This window comes from Chlamydotis macqueenii, chromosome Z, assembly GCF_036417535.1.
Source record: "Chlamydotis macqueenii isolate bChlMac1 chromosome Z, bChlMac1.mat, whole genome shotgun sequence".
NCBI lineage: Eukaryota > Metazoa > Chordata > Aves > Otidiformes > Otididae > Chlamydotis > Chlamydotis macqueenii.
Window position 1 is genome coordinate 30,314,816 of NC_141593.1, and position 19,294 is coordinate 30,334,109.

The 19,294-nt window shown below is 35.4% G+C and overlaps 1 protein-coding gene across 1 annotated transcript in view; it reads right to left on the bottom strand.

The window, feature by feature from the left end:
• PTPRD (protein tyrosine phosphatase receptor type D) overlaps window positions 1-19,294 on the bottom strand; it is a 371,958-nt gene that overhangs the window by 90,686 nt on the left and 261,978 nt on the right. Inside the window, exons 18-23 of the mRNA XM_086770018.1 lie at window positions 18,389-18,976; window positions 17,863-17,963; window positions 16,705-16,964; window positions 11,903-11,993; window positions 5,074-5,283; window positions 1,608-1,768 (exon numbers count right to left, since the gene is read on the bottom strand). Of these exons, the coding sequence (XP_086626144.1) occupies window positions 1,608-1,768; window positions 5,074-5,283; window positions 11,903-11,993; window positions 16,705-16,964; window positions 17,863-17,963; window positions 18,389-18,976 (1,411 nt within the window). The remainder of the gene's footprint in view (window positions 1-1,607; window positions 1,769-5,073; window positions 5,284-11,902; window positions 11,994-16,704; window positions 16,965-17,862; window positions 17,964-18,388; window positions 18,977-19,294) is intronic.

The window sequence follows — 19,294 nt, forward strand, 5'->3', positions numbered from 1 at the left end:
TATAGCTGAAAAATAAATAAATACATATGGACATTTGCCTGAACAGTTCTAGTATGAGTAGTAAATAACAGATGGAAAATTTGTCCCCCATTTTCAGTGAGTGACAATCTCTTCATGCTACTGATGAAAAAATTTGACCTGCTCATTTGTGGAATATGTCTATATTTTTTTTTTTTGTAAGGGAACTGAAGAATGTTATTATGGTTCCATAAATGTAATCAATATTTCCTGAAGCAGTTACATATCTGCTTTATTTTCCATTGTTTGGATTTGTTTTGTACTATGGGAGAAGTTTTACTTTTAATACTCCAAAGTAATCCGAAGAAAGGAGTATTTAACTTGTAGCACGTTTCTAATAACCAGTTTTTGAAGTGACAGACAGATACCAGGTTCACTGGTTGCTAATCAATTAGATAGGCTGAGACAGTAGGTACTAAGAGAAACCTTCAGGAGACACAGTATCTGCCAGCAATAAGACTGTGTACTCTGCTGCTGTATCACTACAACCCTAAAGAATATTCTATAAATGTATATCTAGTTTGAATCCAAAGCTAAGTTTAACCCTGGACTGTTTTTTTTTATTGCTGAACAGATAATTATCTTTCCAAAACCTGAAGCTAGCCCTCTACCTGCAACTTCACAGGTATTTGACTGGAGACACCTAGGGTGGGAAGAGCATACAGAGGAGTAGAATTTAAGTATTTCTATGCAGGTGATAGCATCACAGCCGTTTAACGAAATTATCCCTAGTGCACCTCTCCCACCCCCAACAAGGTCACAGCATCTTTACTGTATTCCCCAATTGTACTTTATCAATATATTTCAAAAATTTATTAGGAACAAAATTTAACTATTAAAATAAAGTTTGTGAGTTTGATTCTTTGGTTTTTATTTAGTATCTCAACTCCTGTGAACTCATTTACACTGTAAAAGGCTGCTATGTATTAATTAAGGCATCATACACAGTTTTCATCTAGCATGTTATAAGGCAGGCGAAAGTCCTTTGTGTAATAGCAAACCTACATCTGTATCACAGACAACAAAAGAAGAATAACTGACATCTGATCTCATTGCAAGATTAGTAGAAAACAGCTACCAATGTTTCTTTAATATCTTAGTTCAGAGATTCAAATTCATAAAGATATACCGCCAAATTGAGGCCAACTGTCAAAAGTAAAAACTCAAATTACTTGAGTGGAGATGAAAATAATGTTTAACATCAAGTGGAATGTAACCCCTAATGTATTACTATTACGCATTGAAAAATATGTTTTAAAAAGTGAAATCTGTGAATCCATACATATTTATATGCAAGCATATATTTTCTTCACAAATGTATGCAAAGTGGAAAAAACATTTGAATGCAGAAATGTTAATAGAGTGTCATCAGCAGAAAAATGTACCCACATACCTGTAATTACTGGAAACTTGCAGTCAATATACTACAATTTCTGCAGTGTTCTGGAAACCATTAATAAAAATGGAAATATCCCAAAGCAATGACAGTTACTATGGTAGTACAACATTATAGTGTGGAATAGTATTATAAAATAGCCAATGTATTAGAAATTTACACACCTGGTAAGAAAACTAAAAGGTAAACTTACCTTTTATAAAGAAGTATAGCAATAACAATACAGATGATAAACACCACTGCAAGAACTGGTCCAACAACCCAAATCAAGCCTTCTTCCTCATCTGTAATTGGTTGGGGATCAAGATCCATTGACACAACAGGATCAGAATATGGGCTGGTTGCATACATGGTCTACACAAATAAAATAAATCTTATTTAATGATAAAGGAGTGCATTTAAAATATTAAATATCCCAGATCTAAGACAAATCTATACAATATAATGATGCTATAAACACAGTAAAGTGAAAATGCTATTTTTCTTCAAGTCAGGCAGTGAATAAACTTGCAAACTGAATGGCGTGTTGTTATTGCTATCTTTATTTTGTGCTCCACATACTAGCAGTGATCTATACACAATGAGGTAACACAGTCCTTCACAGAACACTTTGTGACTTGAGCAGAGAATGAGAAAATGAAGTATTAAGAAATCAAAGAATACAACCTATCAGTTACTCATTTTTGGTGTTTGTTTTAGTTTCATATTGGCTTAACGCTATTTCTTCCTGCAAGATACAAAAGGATACTTCTGAAAGAATGAGAGTGCTACAGGTAAAAATAAAGGGTCCTATGGCAATAGTAGGGTGCATTTTGATCAGTTAAAAACTTTGTGACACATAGAGTGTTCTAACAGAAGATGGAGACAACTTGAATTTCTAACTGAAAAACAGAGGAAGCCACTGTAGAATATGAAGGGAAGCTAAACACTCAACGCCTTTCTTAGGGATGAAACTTGAATTGTGAACCAAAAGAGGTAGTTTAAAATCTGTACCTTCCTAGATGGTGTAAAGCCAGATGGCCTAGGAGAAGACTTGTGATAAGAAAATAGTAACTAACTTTTTTTTTTTTTTTTTCTGATCTGACCTGAGATCTCTGATCTATGATTGAGTACAGGAGAGGCTGAGGAGGCAACCTGCTAAAATTGGATCATGAAAAGAAGTCTGAGCTTACAGTAAAGTCAGAAGTGGAGAATGGTTTGTACTTATTTCTTGTCTTTGCTGGAGTGTCTCCACCAGCACAAAATTAGCATTTGAACTACAGCTCTTGCAAAGGATTAAAAAACTTGATTCAGCAGCAGATCAGGAATACAGCTAAGATAGAGTAAGATAACCAGAAGAGATTAGTTTTCATTTACCATGTTTGCACTGTATTCTGAAAGATGCCCTAAGCCAGCATAAGTATTATCAAAGGAAACATGTTTTTTTACACTTCATTTGGCCTTATTTTGGGCTCTGGGCTTCAACAGTGTCTGGGTTTAAGGTTAGAGACAGGATTAGGACTGTCAAAGCTGAGGCACTTACACTAGCTGGTACTGAGCTAGTATCCATGTCAACAATGTCCAGTTATGTTATGCTCTTTTACTACATCTGGCATCAAATGTTTTAAAAGTCTGTGATTGCTGTTTAGAAATTGAGGAGTCTCCACGTTCCATTCCTGAAACACCTGAGCTGACTGAGTTTTATTCCCCCACCTTCAGTATTCTCAAAACATAGAAAAAAGCCCTCTGCTACAATAAGAAACTCTTTCTATTCGCCTCTTCCCTTGGAGCACATAGAAGAAATGCCTGGAAAGGAATACAGAGGGATCCTGAGAGATAACAGTATGAGCACTTACTACCTGTTCTCCACCAAACAGGATTAAAAAAAATTAAACCTACCTGTATTAATGACTAATTTAAATTTATTAATTATTTTACCAAATTTATCTACTTTTTCCTTCCTCTTGATAATATGTTAACATATTTATATACTGCAATCATAAGCTCTCTCAGCTTTCATTTTACCAAGTTAAACAAATTCAGACCTCCCCATGCCGTCTTCTAAACCACGTTCTCCATTCTCCAAAGCAACAGAGAGTTTTTGTGTACTCTGAATGAGAAACCTTATGTAGAAAGTGTTTTGAATACTGGGAAAAACATCCCTCACAAGTTACAACTCATACACCAGTAAGATCTATAGTCTAGAAGAAAACCAGCTATATTGAGAGCAGATACACTGGAGCATTGGGAGTTGAATCTCACTCATCCTTTCAAACTCTAGTCACCCTCTGTGACAACCTCATGTTACTTAATCCCATAGATACTTCAGATGGCATGCTAAACCAGATATTGTCCATATTGTAAGTTTGATGTCTTTTGAAATCTTCAACAGTAGGCCCCTAGATATATTTTGCCATACCAGCCTTTTCAGCTTTAAATTTACAACCCTATTTATTCCTGCTTTTTCATCCTGATTTCTTTCTAACAAAGTCATAAGCTTAGGGTTATATGAAGTGATCAATGCCTTAATTATTAGAGGAAAATAAATAAGAAATGGTACTTTGTATTTAAAAGATCAATTTTAGTAAAGTTAGTTCCTGACATGCAGATTTTTGGCCATCTCACTTTATAGTCAAAAGTTGCCTTCTTTCTCCAGTTTGAACCTTTCTGATGCAGCACCTTCAGAATTCTCTGTTTATGCAGCCATTCTCAAAAAGTGGAAGGGGAACTTTTGATTTATGTTAGACCTTCCAGGAGGCAGATGAAGCTATGTATCCAAAAGTATTCAGTTTGAAACTACTTCCTCATTGCGCTTAAGAAGGCAAATTCTGTTGACATCAAGAAAGTAATTGTAAGGTTACATACTGAAAGCATTTGACTAGAATTCAGATTATTGGTGTAGTAGTTTCAAGTGCCGGAGCCTGCAAATGTACCTGTCAGGTTTAGGTACCAATTAGAAAGATACCATATTACACATTGTAAGTTAAAATGTTGATGTGCATTGCAATTTCTTTCAACAGTCCTATTTCTGTCTTTTCTTTTTTTTTTTTTTTACTATATTACATGCAGTAGATTAACTCAAGCATAAAGGGATATAACTATAAGATGAATTACATGAAGGTGAATGACAGCTCATTATTTAGCTCACTTCAGGAATTTTCCTTATTATTGAATTATTTTTTATCTTTCAAAAAATTCACTGTTAAAGTTGTTATGGAACAACTGTAACTAAAGAGGCTAGTAGTGCATTTATCTAATTCAACAGATCTTTCCAAGAATCCTGCATATCCAACACCACTATTCAATGGTAGCATAAAGGCATGAGAGGAACTCTTTTTTTAAATACACTGAGAAAGATGCTGATGAAGTTCATGCCTCAGAATCTTTTTCAATGATCTCAAATAGCAAAACATGCAATTTGTGAAGGATCACAACACAGCTAATGAAAGGTGATCTTTTGGTGTCAGTTATATACAGAAGTAACACATAAATATACCAGCAAAATAGAAAAGTTGAAAGCATTAATTGGAACTAAGCAAGCAAACACTCACTTTAGAGATGCTGTGACATATATTGTAAAACAAAAAAAAAGCTTTTGGGTAGTGGAATAAGAACTGAAAAAAATGTTTTCATGATTGTGGAAAGGTAATTTTGGGATTGAAAAATAGTAACTAACTTACAGATTCTGAGTGCTCCATTACAGCCAACACAAAGAAAACATATTCTTGACCACTCTGCAATTGCTTATTCTCAAAGCCACCATAATGCTTCTTATCCCCCAACGTGAACTCCGTAGGAAGAACTTCAAAGTGAGCTGCAATATATGGCTTTAATTCAACTTCCCTCCGAAGACGAATGCTTCTGCGTTTCCTAGCTATCTCCTTAAGCAGCTTTAGAATGAAGGCAGGGGGGAGAGAGAGAGAGAGAGAGAGAGAAAGCAAGAACAGAAAGATAACTGTAAACAATTTTAATGTAACTTGTTGACAATGTAATGAGAAAATTTAATGCACAACTGGGAACTAGAAAAATACAATTTATCCACATTTCATGGAGTATATCAGTATCACAAAATTAGTTCTTGCAAAATATTCTGATTTCTTGTCATCCTTGTCAAGACAAGATACTAGGTAACAATTGCACTGCCCAGACTACAAACATAAAACAATTATATCAGTTTTCAGTGTCTGATATTGTTGTCTCTGGGGGAAAAAAAAAGCTAACAAAGCAATATATCTTCCCTGAGGACACATCATAGTACACATCATATATATAAAGTATGTGTACATATATATGTGTGCACACATAGGCAAAGTCAGTCATAGAATAGAATCATAGAGTCATTTATGTTGGAAAAGATCCTTAAGATCAGAGTCCAACCATTAACCAAGCACTGCCAAGTCCACCACTAAACCAAGTCCTGAAGTGCCATGTATACATGTCTTTTAAACACCTCCACAGATGGTGACTCCACCACTTCCCTAGGCAGCCTGTTCCATTGTTGAGAACTCTGTCAGTTAAGAAATTTTTCCTAATACCCAATCTAAACCTACCCTTGATGAAACATGAGGCTGTTTCCTCTCATCCTATCACTTTTTACCTGGACAAAGAGACTGACACCCACCACCCTACAACCTCTTTCAAGTAGTTGTAGAAAGGCATAAGGTCTCCCCTCAGCCTCCTCTTCTCCAGATTAAACAACTCCTCATAAGACTTCTGCTGTAGAGCCTTCACCAGCTTCTTTATCCTTTTCTGGACATGCTTCAGCAACTCAGTGTCTTTCTTGTAGTGAGGGGCCCAAAAGAGAACACAGTATTCGAGGTGCAGCCTCACCAGTGCCAAGTTCAAAGAGACAATCACTTCCCTAATGCATAATAATTTTTTCTGCCTTCCTTATGAATATGCAAGGCACTTTCTTATCTCCTGTGTGATATAACAAAACTTAGGAAATAATATGATTTATTTATTTAAAAAACAGGAATAAAAAATAGAAAAATGAAGGAAAAAAATCCTAATTTTTGAAAATCAATTTATATTAACTATTTTTAACTTCTTCTGGTAAGGCTGAAATACAACTCAGCTAAGTAGCCATCAACAGCTTTTTTTTTTTTTTTCCTCTCTAAGATGAAGACTACCAAGCACTCTGGCAATATTAAACTCCTGAATGTCTCAGGGAAAAGAGTGCTTTCCAATGTATTTCACAAAGAGTAAATGAAGTGCAGAAGAGTTTATAGGAGTGATTTGTAAACATATCTTCCATCCCAAACCTGAAATTGACTGCCATTTTATTTGTTCAAAAGCACCAAAAGCTGTGTTCTTCATGGTTTGTACAATGCTACACATGAGACTGGTGATAGGAATCAATTACAGGACCTATGTATGAATCCTCAGACAACTTTTCTGCTGCTAGACTACAAAATATTATCTACCACCTTATTACACACAACTCACACTTCAAATTGTAACTGCTTGATCTGACTTTCAAATAGTAACTTTTTCTTGTTTCATAAAATATTTCTTCTGATGAAGAAAGCTAAAATTTACAACAGCACAAGATGTACAACAACAAGATCAGATAGTAGGCTCAGACTTGTAAAACATATACTAACTAATGAAGCAACTTAAGCTATGCTGGTATAATCCACTGATAAATTACTTTTTAAATCAGACAAATACTTATTCAGTGTCTTTTATCACTGTAGATATACTGGCATTCAATAAATATTAATCTGATTTGATTACAAGGAACCTGAACTTTTCCTAGGTGAAGTTATGACATCTAAGGCCTCTTTATGGTTCCCCTTATTTTTCACTTATGAAACTTATTCAATGTCCTGTAGTCTCAGACTGCAACCATAAATTTTTTCAAGGTCACAGAGTTGTTTTAGGTTTTTCAGGACACAAACAGTGTGAATACAGTAGAATAGCACAAACTTCCTTGTTAGGAGGAGACAAATCTCCAAAGCTGAACAGAGATCAATTACAAAATTAGATTAAAATCTAATCTTCATTATATATTTTCATTTCAAACAACATGTTTAGTCAGAGATGCTCTCTCTTGCTCCAGTCTCTTCTTCAGTGACAGGCCTCAGCTTAGCTATTACATCTTCTTGCCTTCCCCACATGGGATCTTGTATTTTGCAATTACACAATTAACAATTCCAATGCATGTAAAACAACATACTATTCACTCTGCTACTGAGACAGAGGCTTCCAAAACCGATTAACACCTCGTCTTATTGAAGTACATGTTTCAAACGCAGGCTACAGATAAGATACAGAAGCAACCTGTACCACCTGGATCCAAACTTCCTTAGCATTGAGGCATTTGGACATTACCCCTTCGAAGACCTACATAGTCAAGTGCTTTTGTTCCCTGTTGCAAAGATTTTACAATCATTTAACTATAAATTTCCATGCTCCAACACAAAAGTTGGTACACTGCAATGGATCCCCAGAGCAAAAAAGAACTGGCCATAATTTGTCACTAGAAATCACTATTCATTACTCAAGGACTGTCTTACAATCAGCAGTCCATATTTCTCTTTCATTCTTCCTAAACAGCTTAATGAGCAACCAGAGTAAATTTGCATGGTATAAAAATGAGGGCAGTAGAGAACGGTAATATTAAGAAGATTTCTATTTAGTTGTTTTATTAAATGAGATTCTCACATCTGTTGTTAGCTTCCTTTGCCCTGGGTAGAGTTATTGAGGGAAGAGCATGAGGCAGAGTCTAATCAAAGTTCATTTCAGGTTGCTTCAGCCCTTATAAGATCTGCTGAGGGAAGCACTCTGAAAAGTTTGTATCTATATGAAGCCAGCTTTTATAAAGACAATAAAAGCTATGCAGACGGTTGAGCACTGACTACCCTGAAGTCTGCTGAAAAACAAAGGTAGATATTCAGGTAATAGCAATATGATAGGTATACTAACTGGAAGTCAGGAGCTGTAAGGAGGAGACAAATCTCCAAAGCTGAACAGAGATCAATTACAAAATTAGATTAAAATCTAATCTTCATTATATATTTTCATTTCAAACAACATGTTTAGTCAGAGAAGCTCTCTCTTGCTTCAGTAGTACAAGGAGAGGTACGTGGCTTGAGCCATTTCTGAAGATAGCTGATATTTTAATTTATGGGGACAGCTTCCACTAGAATTTGAAGTTATTTGTGTGGCTACCTCAGATAAATTCTTTATCATATGTTTCCAGATTACATCGTATTTACAATTTAGATTTTAAATAACTTGTAATAAAATATCAAAATACTGCAAGAGTACTGCAATCAAATTTAGATTGAGATATAAAGGGGAAGGAAAATGTTTCATCTTGATTATTTCTTGCATTTCAATTTGTAACATAAAATGCACATATTTAACAGATAGTAATGCTGAAGTACTGTATTACAGTGGGTGAAGTGATTAGAAACTGAGTTTTGGCTATGAATGCTACAAGTTAATTAGCCAGAGTAAAAGAGAATGTGTGCAACTTTTTCAAAGGTGGTTATTCACCACATAAGGTCAGCTAAACTTAAGTGTGTTTGTGTGTAGATAAAAATTTTGTCTGTGACAAAAATTACACATAACGGAATAGACTTCAGGTGAACCTCTAACTTCATACACGTTTCATATATAAATACAGTTGTTGACAAATATCATTACTTGCATATTGTTGTTGTATAAATGCATACATCCTGTTGTACTTTATACCAGGATTTCAGTAAAATTACTGAATTGATTTAAGACTTAACACGTAGGCTTTTATTTAGGTTTTATTGCTTAGAAATCTAAAGTAATCCTACTAGGTAATACTTACTGCAAATCATATTTTGTTTATATTTACTGTAGTTGCATGACATATCTATTTATAGATATGTCTATATCTGGACATATATGTCTAACTATAGAGATATAGGTCTAAATCTAGATCTCATTTTATTAAAAATAAAATGAAATTCTGAATTAATAAAAGGGAGTTGTAGCTCTAATAACTACTATTTTTAGATACTAATATCTAGTCCATTGTCTGCTCTTTTAAAATTCTGCTTCTCTCTTAGTTTCTTTCAGAATAGAGATTCAAAGAACCTGGAAGACTAGGTAACTACCTTGAGGCTGGAGAGTCTTTTGGGCTGATCTAGTTACACACTAGAGTTAACACTCTATAGTAGCGTTTTCAGCAAATACTTTTCTTCTGACAATCTAATAAAAGTATTTGGAACATACTTATTCGGAAAATCTATTACCCAACCCTTTCTGATACTAGCCAGATATCTGAGACTGTACTAAAAAAAAGATATGTATCTTCAAGTATCTTCACTTGACCATCAAGAACTATTTGATGAGAGAGTGTGGACAGTTTTTGTAGGTTTTTTTTCCAAATTTATTTATTGTGCCACTGCTTTCACATCTTTGTCAGGAATAGTACACTTAGTAACAACATGCATCTATTTTCGAAAGCTAGAAGTACACCGTTTTTTTAAGTAAAAGAAACTAGACAAGTTAGCATGAAATACAGTTGCTGCCTGCTTTTGATTTTTTTCCCTACTCAGTACTTACTATATGTATGGGTAGCAATTGTAAAAGATATATTAAGGGTTTTAGCTCTTTATCAGAAATAATTTTCATTTTCCAGTCAATGGATATCTTATTTCTTCCACCATTAATTCTACAATGTGGTCTCAATTATATCAGCAGAAGTAGGAAACAACCCATCCTGACCCAAATCTTTCTGAATTAATAAATGCTCTTTATCAATCTGTTATACAGATTAATGCATCACAACTTGCAGGATGATTAAAATGACCCTTTGTTATGGGAACCAGCAGGACCCATAGAATTTAATTGCCAAAAAGTTCAATGTCATCTGGCATCTATCCTTTAATCTGTTAATGCTGCTGAATGCGACTACTGTCTTTGGATGTTAAAAGTGGATGGTAATATTAAATCAGTTTTCCATTACTGTATGGATCTTTCTGCCAGAGATTTACTGTATAACTGTATCTGATGTCACTTAGGACTATGATCATGACCTGATGGAATTTACAATCTAAGTTCTTCTAAAGGGAAGAAGTTAATAGATCAAAGTAAGCCATTGCAGCAATTGAATCAAAAGAGATGATCATATAAATGAAACTGGTCAAGAGGAAATACAGGCTTCTATCAGTAAGCAGTTAGAAAAACCATGTCTTCCCTTAAACAGTTGTTTTTAATCTTCTGATTAAGGATTCTCCCATTCCCGTACATATTCATCTTTGCCTTTTCTGACTAGAAAATAGTCTAAAGACTGAAAGATCTCTGTTTATATTTTGAAAGCTTTCTATAGCAGTGTTAGTTTGGTGAAGATCTTTATTTTCCTTATATTTTGGTGCAAACATTGAAATTGCTATCCATTTTGTCAACAGGTGAAGGGAAAAAAAACCCCTTCTGATTGCTCGCAAATGATCATTACTTCCCAGTGGGGAAGCATAAGGCAAAGCATCTCTGCAACATAAAACTCTTGAATCCACCAAAAGAAAATGGAAAAATAGACAGGATCTAGTTAAAAGATCACTAAATCAAGAGTGAAGAAATTGACTTTGATCTCCAGTCTTTGAAATACCGATTATTACATGTACAAATTACCATAGCCTCTGAAAGAGATCTAAAATCCTAGTGAGATATAACAATAATAGCAACATCACCTATTGTTTGTAGAGGGGTTTCATATGGGGCTCTCAAAAGAGCTTTACAATGATAAATACTACTATTATTCCAAATTTACAGGTTGAAAGAAGAAAGACAAGTTCACATGAACTATATTATTGTTCAGTAAAACAGAAGGCATGACTGAACACTGACACTACACTTTATGGAATTATTATTGTATCAATAACATAATGGATTGATTTCTAGTATTACTGGGCTTATTGCTAAAATGAAAGTACTTCCACCCTTTGGGTTAATGTAATTTATAGCATTGAATGATGACACAATATTGCTCTTTCCTGCTTCAGTCATTTATTTCTGAGTACAAACTGTCAGCAGAATGGAGACGACTGTAAAGTTTTCTAACCAGAAGTATTACAGTATGTGAGAATCAGGTAAAAACACCACAAGAAGGTCAAATGTGAAACTGTAGTGCAAATTGCAATTTAGCATTTGTTACAGGCTTAGTGAACATCCCACTAATGAACCAGACCTTTATTAGAGTTCATGTAATTGGTGATTAAGCTTTTGCTGACAACTCATTTCACCTCCTGCACTTTTGCATTACGCTTTACAAAATAGGAAAAGAATAAAATATTAATGCCAACCAAGATCAAACAGTTTGGGTGCTTTATTGCAAATTAGTGTCTTTATTGTCTTCTAATTTAAGTAAGTAATTCAAACTTTTGTTTCAGTCCCCATAGGCTAATTCAAAAATAAATATAAAAGACTCTGACAATCCAAACTTCTAAAACTGGTGAGTTAATCATACACCACTAAGACAACTATTTCTTTAATAAAGGAGAAGACTACAACAAAAACATACAGTACCTCATCTAGTTCCATTTCATCTGGACTCTCCCACGGTTTGATAAACTTTCCACGAGATCTCTTCAAAGGCACAATAACTATGTAATAACCTCTGTAGAGGAAACAGTGGATAAAAGTGAAGTTGAACAGGAATAGATAAATTGACGGAGTAGGTGTCTGTTTCAAGGAAACTAAGGGGACAGAGGTATGTTGAGAGCAAACTTTGGCACATTATTAGGACACTACAGCCTTCCATAGTTATAAAGATTCATACTCATGAAAACACATCCAGCGTAAAACATCTGACAAACAAATGTCACTAATTACCTGCCTTTTCATGTAAACATATAAATATGTATAAGAAACTTTAATTACAATGTTCTAAAATGCCTGCATGTTTGACTGCAGTTTATTATTTCATCTGAAATACAAGAGCCATGGGATATTTGTGCCCTGCCACCACCATATGCAAAAAGAAATGCAAACCCCTAAATTGAAACCTATTACCATATATTTAAATATCAATTATCACCCCATCTTCCTCCATTTTCATGTATAATTAGAACAGTAGGTTAACATAATGTGTTTGTTGATGCCAATACTACTATAAACAGAAAATAAGACATGGCATACACTGCACCCACACACTCTTTACTTTTGAGTATCAACCACCATTAGCTTTATCTACTTAAGTATTCTGTTCACAGTCATAGACAAGAGAGCTTGATGTATGCTCTCTTTACAGCTAGGATTTGCAAATTACATGTATCAGTATTCCTCAGAAATATTTTCCTCAAAATATCTTCCTCCTCTGTGCCACGGAGACTAGTAAATTATACTTTCTAGTGTAATACAGATACGGCACTTTCCTTGTTTGCTGCACAAAGCCTGGATACATGTCAGGGAGACCCATGATTTCACATCAGTGTGAGGAAAAAAGTGGTGGAATCACAACAGTAGGATATCTAGGATGGTATAATATACATCTTCTTGATAAACTTGTCAAAAAGTCAAGCACCCTCCATCTCAGAGGAGAAGGAAAGAAGTTGCTCTCCTTTATTTCTATTAACAGCAGAGCTTATTAAGAAGGTGTCTCTGGCTCTCTGTTATGGAAGATAATTTTAGTTTCTCATGGACCATCTTATTCTCTTTGTCTGCCATTTTTTATAGCCCATTCAACCTTTTTCGGCATTGACTACTCATTTTACTCACGCAATGCAGCTGAAAAATCTGAAGTAATTAATGAAAAAAAGTCTACAGAAATGGACTTGCCTTAAAATTGATCAAAAACTATGTCAGTCTAAATTGACTTTATAAAGTATCTTTCTTTTATATCAGTGCACACCATTGGTCCATTTTAATGGTATTTTCTTAATTAAAGCTCCTTCCTACAAAATAAATGTAACAACACTTTGGATTTTTAACTACTGTAGTAAATGCACATATTTATTAATTCTTGTGTTAGGAAATTTGAGAAATTTCTCTGTGGAAATGCTGAGCTTCAAGAAGAGGTGCTAGAAAGAAGTGTTAGCCAGAGATTTTTAACTGCTGTTCACTTGCTGTATTCCAGTATCTAAATAAAATCTGCAGCATGCATTCTTCGAGCAACAATATGATAAATCATATTTCACAATGATGTTCTTATTCAAAACCAGTAAGGCTGGTTGAACCCAGATTTTAAATCTGAGTATGTACTTTAAAAATCCTTTGGTTACATGAACAATAAATCCTAGTGAATGCTGACTTATCCATGTATACAATAATACAATCTACATACATTTTCTTTAACAGATGCCTAAGAATCAAGACAAAAAGCAATTGAGAACTGGCCCCTGTATGTCTTTCAGACATCAAAGATACATCTGCTGGATGAACTGCACAGTAGTCTCTTACTTATCCTTTTTTTTTCTCTTTTCCTTTCCTTTTTTTTTAAGATAACAGAGTGTTCTTACTTTCTTTCTTTTTTTTTCAATCAAGGAACATCCAGCATGTAAATGTTACTTTCACACTCTTTCACACTTTCTTCATGCATGCCGCCCACTCATAACTTTGATCATCCACTAAGACTTTCAGCACATAGACAGTATTTTAAAGCTGAAAGCACAAGCACATCAACAGCAAGGAGAAAAACGAAACTGTTCACATAAATATACAGTGCTGCAAACTGTAAAAGACAACAAAGTTCTGTTATTTCTAGCTGACTCCCAAAAATGCAGCATCTCTTGAAAAACACGTTATTATTTGCTTTCTTGTTCTGAGGGGTTTTTTTTTTTTTGGAGGAGAAGGGTGAGAAACAGAGGGTTTGCTTGGATATTGTTTGAACTACTGAGTATTACAAAGGCCGAAGTCTTCCACAAAACTGTTTTTACCTAAGACTTTGCAAAGATTTGAAGAGATTCAGAGAAACATGAACTATCCTTTACACATAAAAATTGCTTTGAATGAGCCCAAAATACTATAGGAAAATGAAGAAATTGCTCACTTGAGATGATGCCAGCAAAAGAGATCCACTTTACCTAGAAAAATGTGAGCTCTGCTCCAATTTCTATGCTGGTGTCACCACCAGTCACTGAAATAATGAAAATTACTTCTACCATCTTTAATAAATTACAAAGGCTTTTATAACATTGCCCATAATCCCACTAGTATTTACCTATGATTCTTTAGTATTTTCACTTCCCGTGTATTTAGTATTATTGAAAGATTCTCAGTGTATAGTACTTCACAGTAAGATAGAGACAATCATGTGCACATAATGTACTCATACTCGTACGAACAGCAACTGTAAAAATGTCAACAAAATTATCACACAAAATTGTTCTTTCTGTATGAAGCCCATAGCTGCAATAATCTTATTTATTCTAGTAAGCATCAGGTAAGCTTTCTCTGTTCAGTATATAGTAGCTTAAGTATGCCCACTTCCAAGGGTCAAGTCAATCTGGTTTTTTTTTGTTGTTTTGTTTTTCTACCTCAAGCCCAATCACATCTTCTCAGCAAATAGACACAGAAGGAGGAGATACATTACTTATAAAATTGGCAGTTGGATCCCACAGGTTTAACGTACCTTTCCTGATGTTACTTAGCCTCTTACATTTTTTTAAACTACATAAAAGGAAGGACATCAGCTCTTTTTCCACTATCTTCTGCTATTGTTTGACCAGCTACCCTGCACTTTTTTTCTCTCTGTGAATGCTCTGCCTCATAAATCTTTTTTGACTCATTCCATCTTCAGTCTTCCTTAGCTGCATTTGTTACTGACCGCATCTTACTCAATCTAATGATAATGGCTACATTTTTCAGTTTTTCATCCTATTAATGTCTCAAAGTCATTTCTTTCTTGACCTCACCTGCCTCAAAATCCTCAGTCAGTAATGAAAAAGGGGAGAAGCTTTCTACAAAGCCATCCGTAAAAATCCACTAGGGAGAGGAAAAGTTGAACCAACAATATTTAATGACTTGTTCATTTTCCTCCCCATTTCCTTTACATTACACACAGGAACCTTATAGACCAACAAGAATCACTATGAGCAGAGCAGTAACACTTATTGATTGTACCATGCTTCATGTTTTCTTGGCAAATCTTTATTGTCTAACCTTTCTAATCCCTGCTGACCATGTGCTGTCAGCTCCTTAGTCCTATTTCTGCTGTTTAAATCTCCATAGCAACTTTTCCCCAAAAATCCAAGTAACCTCTAGAAAACTCTGCCAAATTTTTCAGCAAAATCTCATGTTTCCTTTCTGGGATCAGTGGAGAGGACTTGAGATTCTTCTTTTAATAAAAAAAAAACCTTCAGAATTAATTATTTAAAACTCCATGTAATTCTGGAATGACTGAGCCTGAGTACTTCAAGGTGCTGCAGCAGGCCAGCTACTCATCAATCTGTTTTCCATTCTTCTTGAGAGGACACATTGTTCAAAACACAGTTGGCTTCATTACTCCCTCTTTGCTATTCAAAATTAATGATGAAACACAAAAGTACTCTGAGAAACAACTACAACTGAAAGACAATTCTTCTCCAAACACTTACATCTAGATTTTACTTCGTTTTACATACTTGGCTAAGTGACAAACTTATAGATTAGCTCCAGCTGGCGGGGACCTGCAACGATCCTCTATTCAAACTGCCTGACCACTTCAGGGATGACCAAAAGTTAAAGTAAATGATTCAGGGCATTGTCCAAATGCCTCTAGAAAACTTACAGGCTTGGGGCATTGATCACCTCTCTAGGAAGCCTGTTCCAGTGTTCAAACACACTCTCTGTAAATAAATATTTCCTAATGTCTGCTCTGATCCTACGCGATGCAGCTTTGAACCACTCACATGCATCCTGTCACTGGATCCCCGGGGAGAAGAGATCAGCAGCTCCCTCTCTAGTTCTGCTCCCCAGGAATCTGTAGACAGCAGCTGAGGTTGCCCCTCAGCTTCCTTTTCTCCAAACTAGACAAACCTAAAGTCCTTAGCCGCTTCTTATAGGACATGCTTTCCAGCCCTTTCAACAGCTTTGTTGCCCTCCTCAAGATGCAGTAAAGCACTTAACAACAGAATCTGTCATTTGTTCTTTTTAAAATTAATGCCATTGATGATTATTCAATGCTCTAGTCTATCTAGATCCCTCTGCAAGGCATCTTGTACCTCGGGAGAGTTTAGTATCACCAAATATTAGTCCAATATTAGTCAAAATACTACTGCAGAGTGCTGTACTGTCTGTGCCATTAGGAAGAATAAAATCCTGGTCCACCATTACAGCTCTAGATTTTATTAACAGCAAGAATAACCATCTTTATGGAGATAAAAACAATGGTATGTTATTCATTAACTCACTTTATATTCTCATTTGAAGGTACTTCTGGAAGTTCCACAGTTATCATGCCATCTAAGTTAGTCTTCCCAATGAAGACTGGCTTGGTGCGAAGCACATCTGGTGCAGTCTTTGCTGTCACTCTGTGCTGAAGACCTCCAGCACTATTGCCTCTGTTCGTCAGCACAAACGAATATGATGTCTCTGGCTTCAAGTTAGTAATCAGCTTTTGAGTAGCACGTCCATCAACCTCCACCACCATTTTCCCATCATCATAAAGGATCTAAGTTAATATATAAATTGAAGGTGGTTTTGGTTACTAAGAGAATGCAACTGATACTGCTACACTGAATTCAGGAATAAGCCTACCTGTAAATTTAAAATGAGAGTTACTGGGCATTTTAGAATGTAAAATAGTACTGAATTCGCTACTGCAATTAACCTTCTTGCTTTCAAAGGGAAAAAAAGAACGACATTAATTTAAAGTGGTGTAAGCACTTCTAAAATCCAATTTCACTTATTCAAATTCAGTAGTTCAGCTTGAACTCAGCATTTATAACAAGGTGCACTTGTTGTTAAAGGTACCTTGACTTTTTCATTCACACTCCTTATTCAGAAACTTTTTTGCAACATTTACTTCATAAAATACCGTTCTTCACTCACCACTGCCTGAGATGACACAAGTGATGAAGAACGATGCAGAAGAAATGCCAGCCAGACTGCAGGTTACATTGAGTCTCTTTATCTGGCTAATACTATAGTTAGTGGAGTGAAAGAGTTATAACATAAAAATGCGTTGTTGTAAATGTGAGGAGACTAAAACCAAAATGGTACTCAAGCTACAATCACTCCAGAAATGACTAAAAAAAAAGATGAGAATTATTCTTCTCTTTCACTGTTTTCTCTAAAATATAGTAGCAATGAAGTAGATATTAACAAGGTGTTCATAACATGCATAATAAAACCAGTATGAGCCTGACTTTGAAATACTGCCATAACATTGGAAAGCTCATATTGCCAGACAACTGAATTTAACAGCTTAGGTCAATATTGCTGATTAGCTTGCATTCTTAAATACAGCAGTACCAAAAAACCCCTACATGCTCAGTAAGCTACTTAATCAAGTGATTGACACCCTCTAGTTTCTGTATTTTCTGTGGTACAAATGGAAAGTAACTTACTTTGAAAGGCAAGGCTGAATTGTAATTTTCTGGAATTTCCCAGGAAAGTAAAACAGAAGTCTTCATGACTGCTTTAACATGAAAATTTTTTGCAAACACTGCTGGAAAAAAAGAAACAATGTATATAAACAACATCTTGGAGCTTAGCTCTTGCCATACTTCCACTGCTATCTGGGAGTATTAGCTTTCCATTATAGATCAAAAAAACAAAGATTCAATCCTCCTACCTGATTGCTTATATTTAAATATCACATTTTAGCTCATTCTCAGTCTTACCTAGTGACAACTCAACACGTGCATTTTCCTTACCTGAAAAAACTGTGAAGATAGCCAGAACTTGCTTGGCAAGGGACAACTGAATTCTAAGGCATCCAAAACATATTAAGATTTACATACTTTACCTTTTGTGTTTGATGAACCTATTTTTATGAATGGGCCAGGCAGTTTTATTTACAGCTTCAAAAACACTGATATCCAAAGACCGATACTCCTTTAAAGGGCAACGCCATAAGCAGACAAATCCTACCTTGATCCACGGGTAGTGTCCTGAACTGGACACTTGGACTATATGGACCAGGCCCTTTGCTTGTGTGGGCACGTACTTTTACATCATATGTAGTATCTGGTTTTAAGCCAGAAAGTGTCATAGTGGTATCAGCAGGAACAACAGGGAGTTCAACTGGCTGGTAAGCAACATTGATATCTCTGTACAAGATGGTATATTTGGTGATAATGCCATTTCTCTCTGCCAAGAGTGGCATCTGCCAAGTTAATTGAACTGATGTAGAAGTAGAGCTTTCCGAGTGGAGATTCTGGGGAAATCCACTGGGTACCTCTTCAGGAACAGAAATCTCTTTAACCATCTCCTCCCCAAAGCCCACTTTATTTCTAGCTGAGAGCCTGAAGACGTAAGAAGCTCCTTTGTGAATGTCTGTGGCTGTGAAGTGATCTTCCTTCTCAGAAAACTCCATGGTTGTAAAAGTATCCACATCTTTGCGACCAAACTTCAGGCGATAACCCTGCAGCGGGCCAAAAGTGTCCACAGGAGGGTGCCACTGAATTAGAGCCGTGTTCATCTGTGTGTGGCTAATCACAAGGCGAGGTTTTCCTGGAACTGTAGCACAACGTTATTTAAAGATTATAAATACAAACAGAATTGCATGTACAATTCTTGAGGCTAGTTTTAGCAGGAATAGGGACAAATTTTCACTTCCCTCACTCTTAGTTCCACAAACTACTGTCTTACGGAAGAAATAATGTCTGCCTCCTGCACTACTGAGTGATACAGTATAATGAACTACAATAGTAAAACATTTACGTTTTGTTGTCTTCCTCCCATACCATTATTTCTAAGTACAGAGAACATTCAAAGGCACAAGACTTAGGGAACACAAGTTGTGAAGTAAAACTTCAAACAGACATCTTATGAATG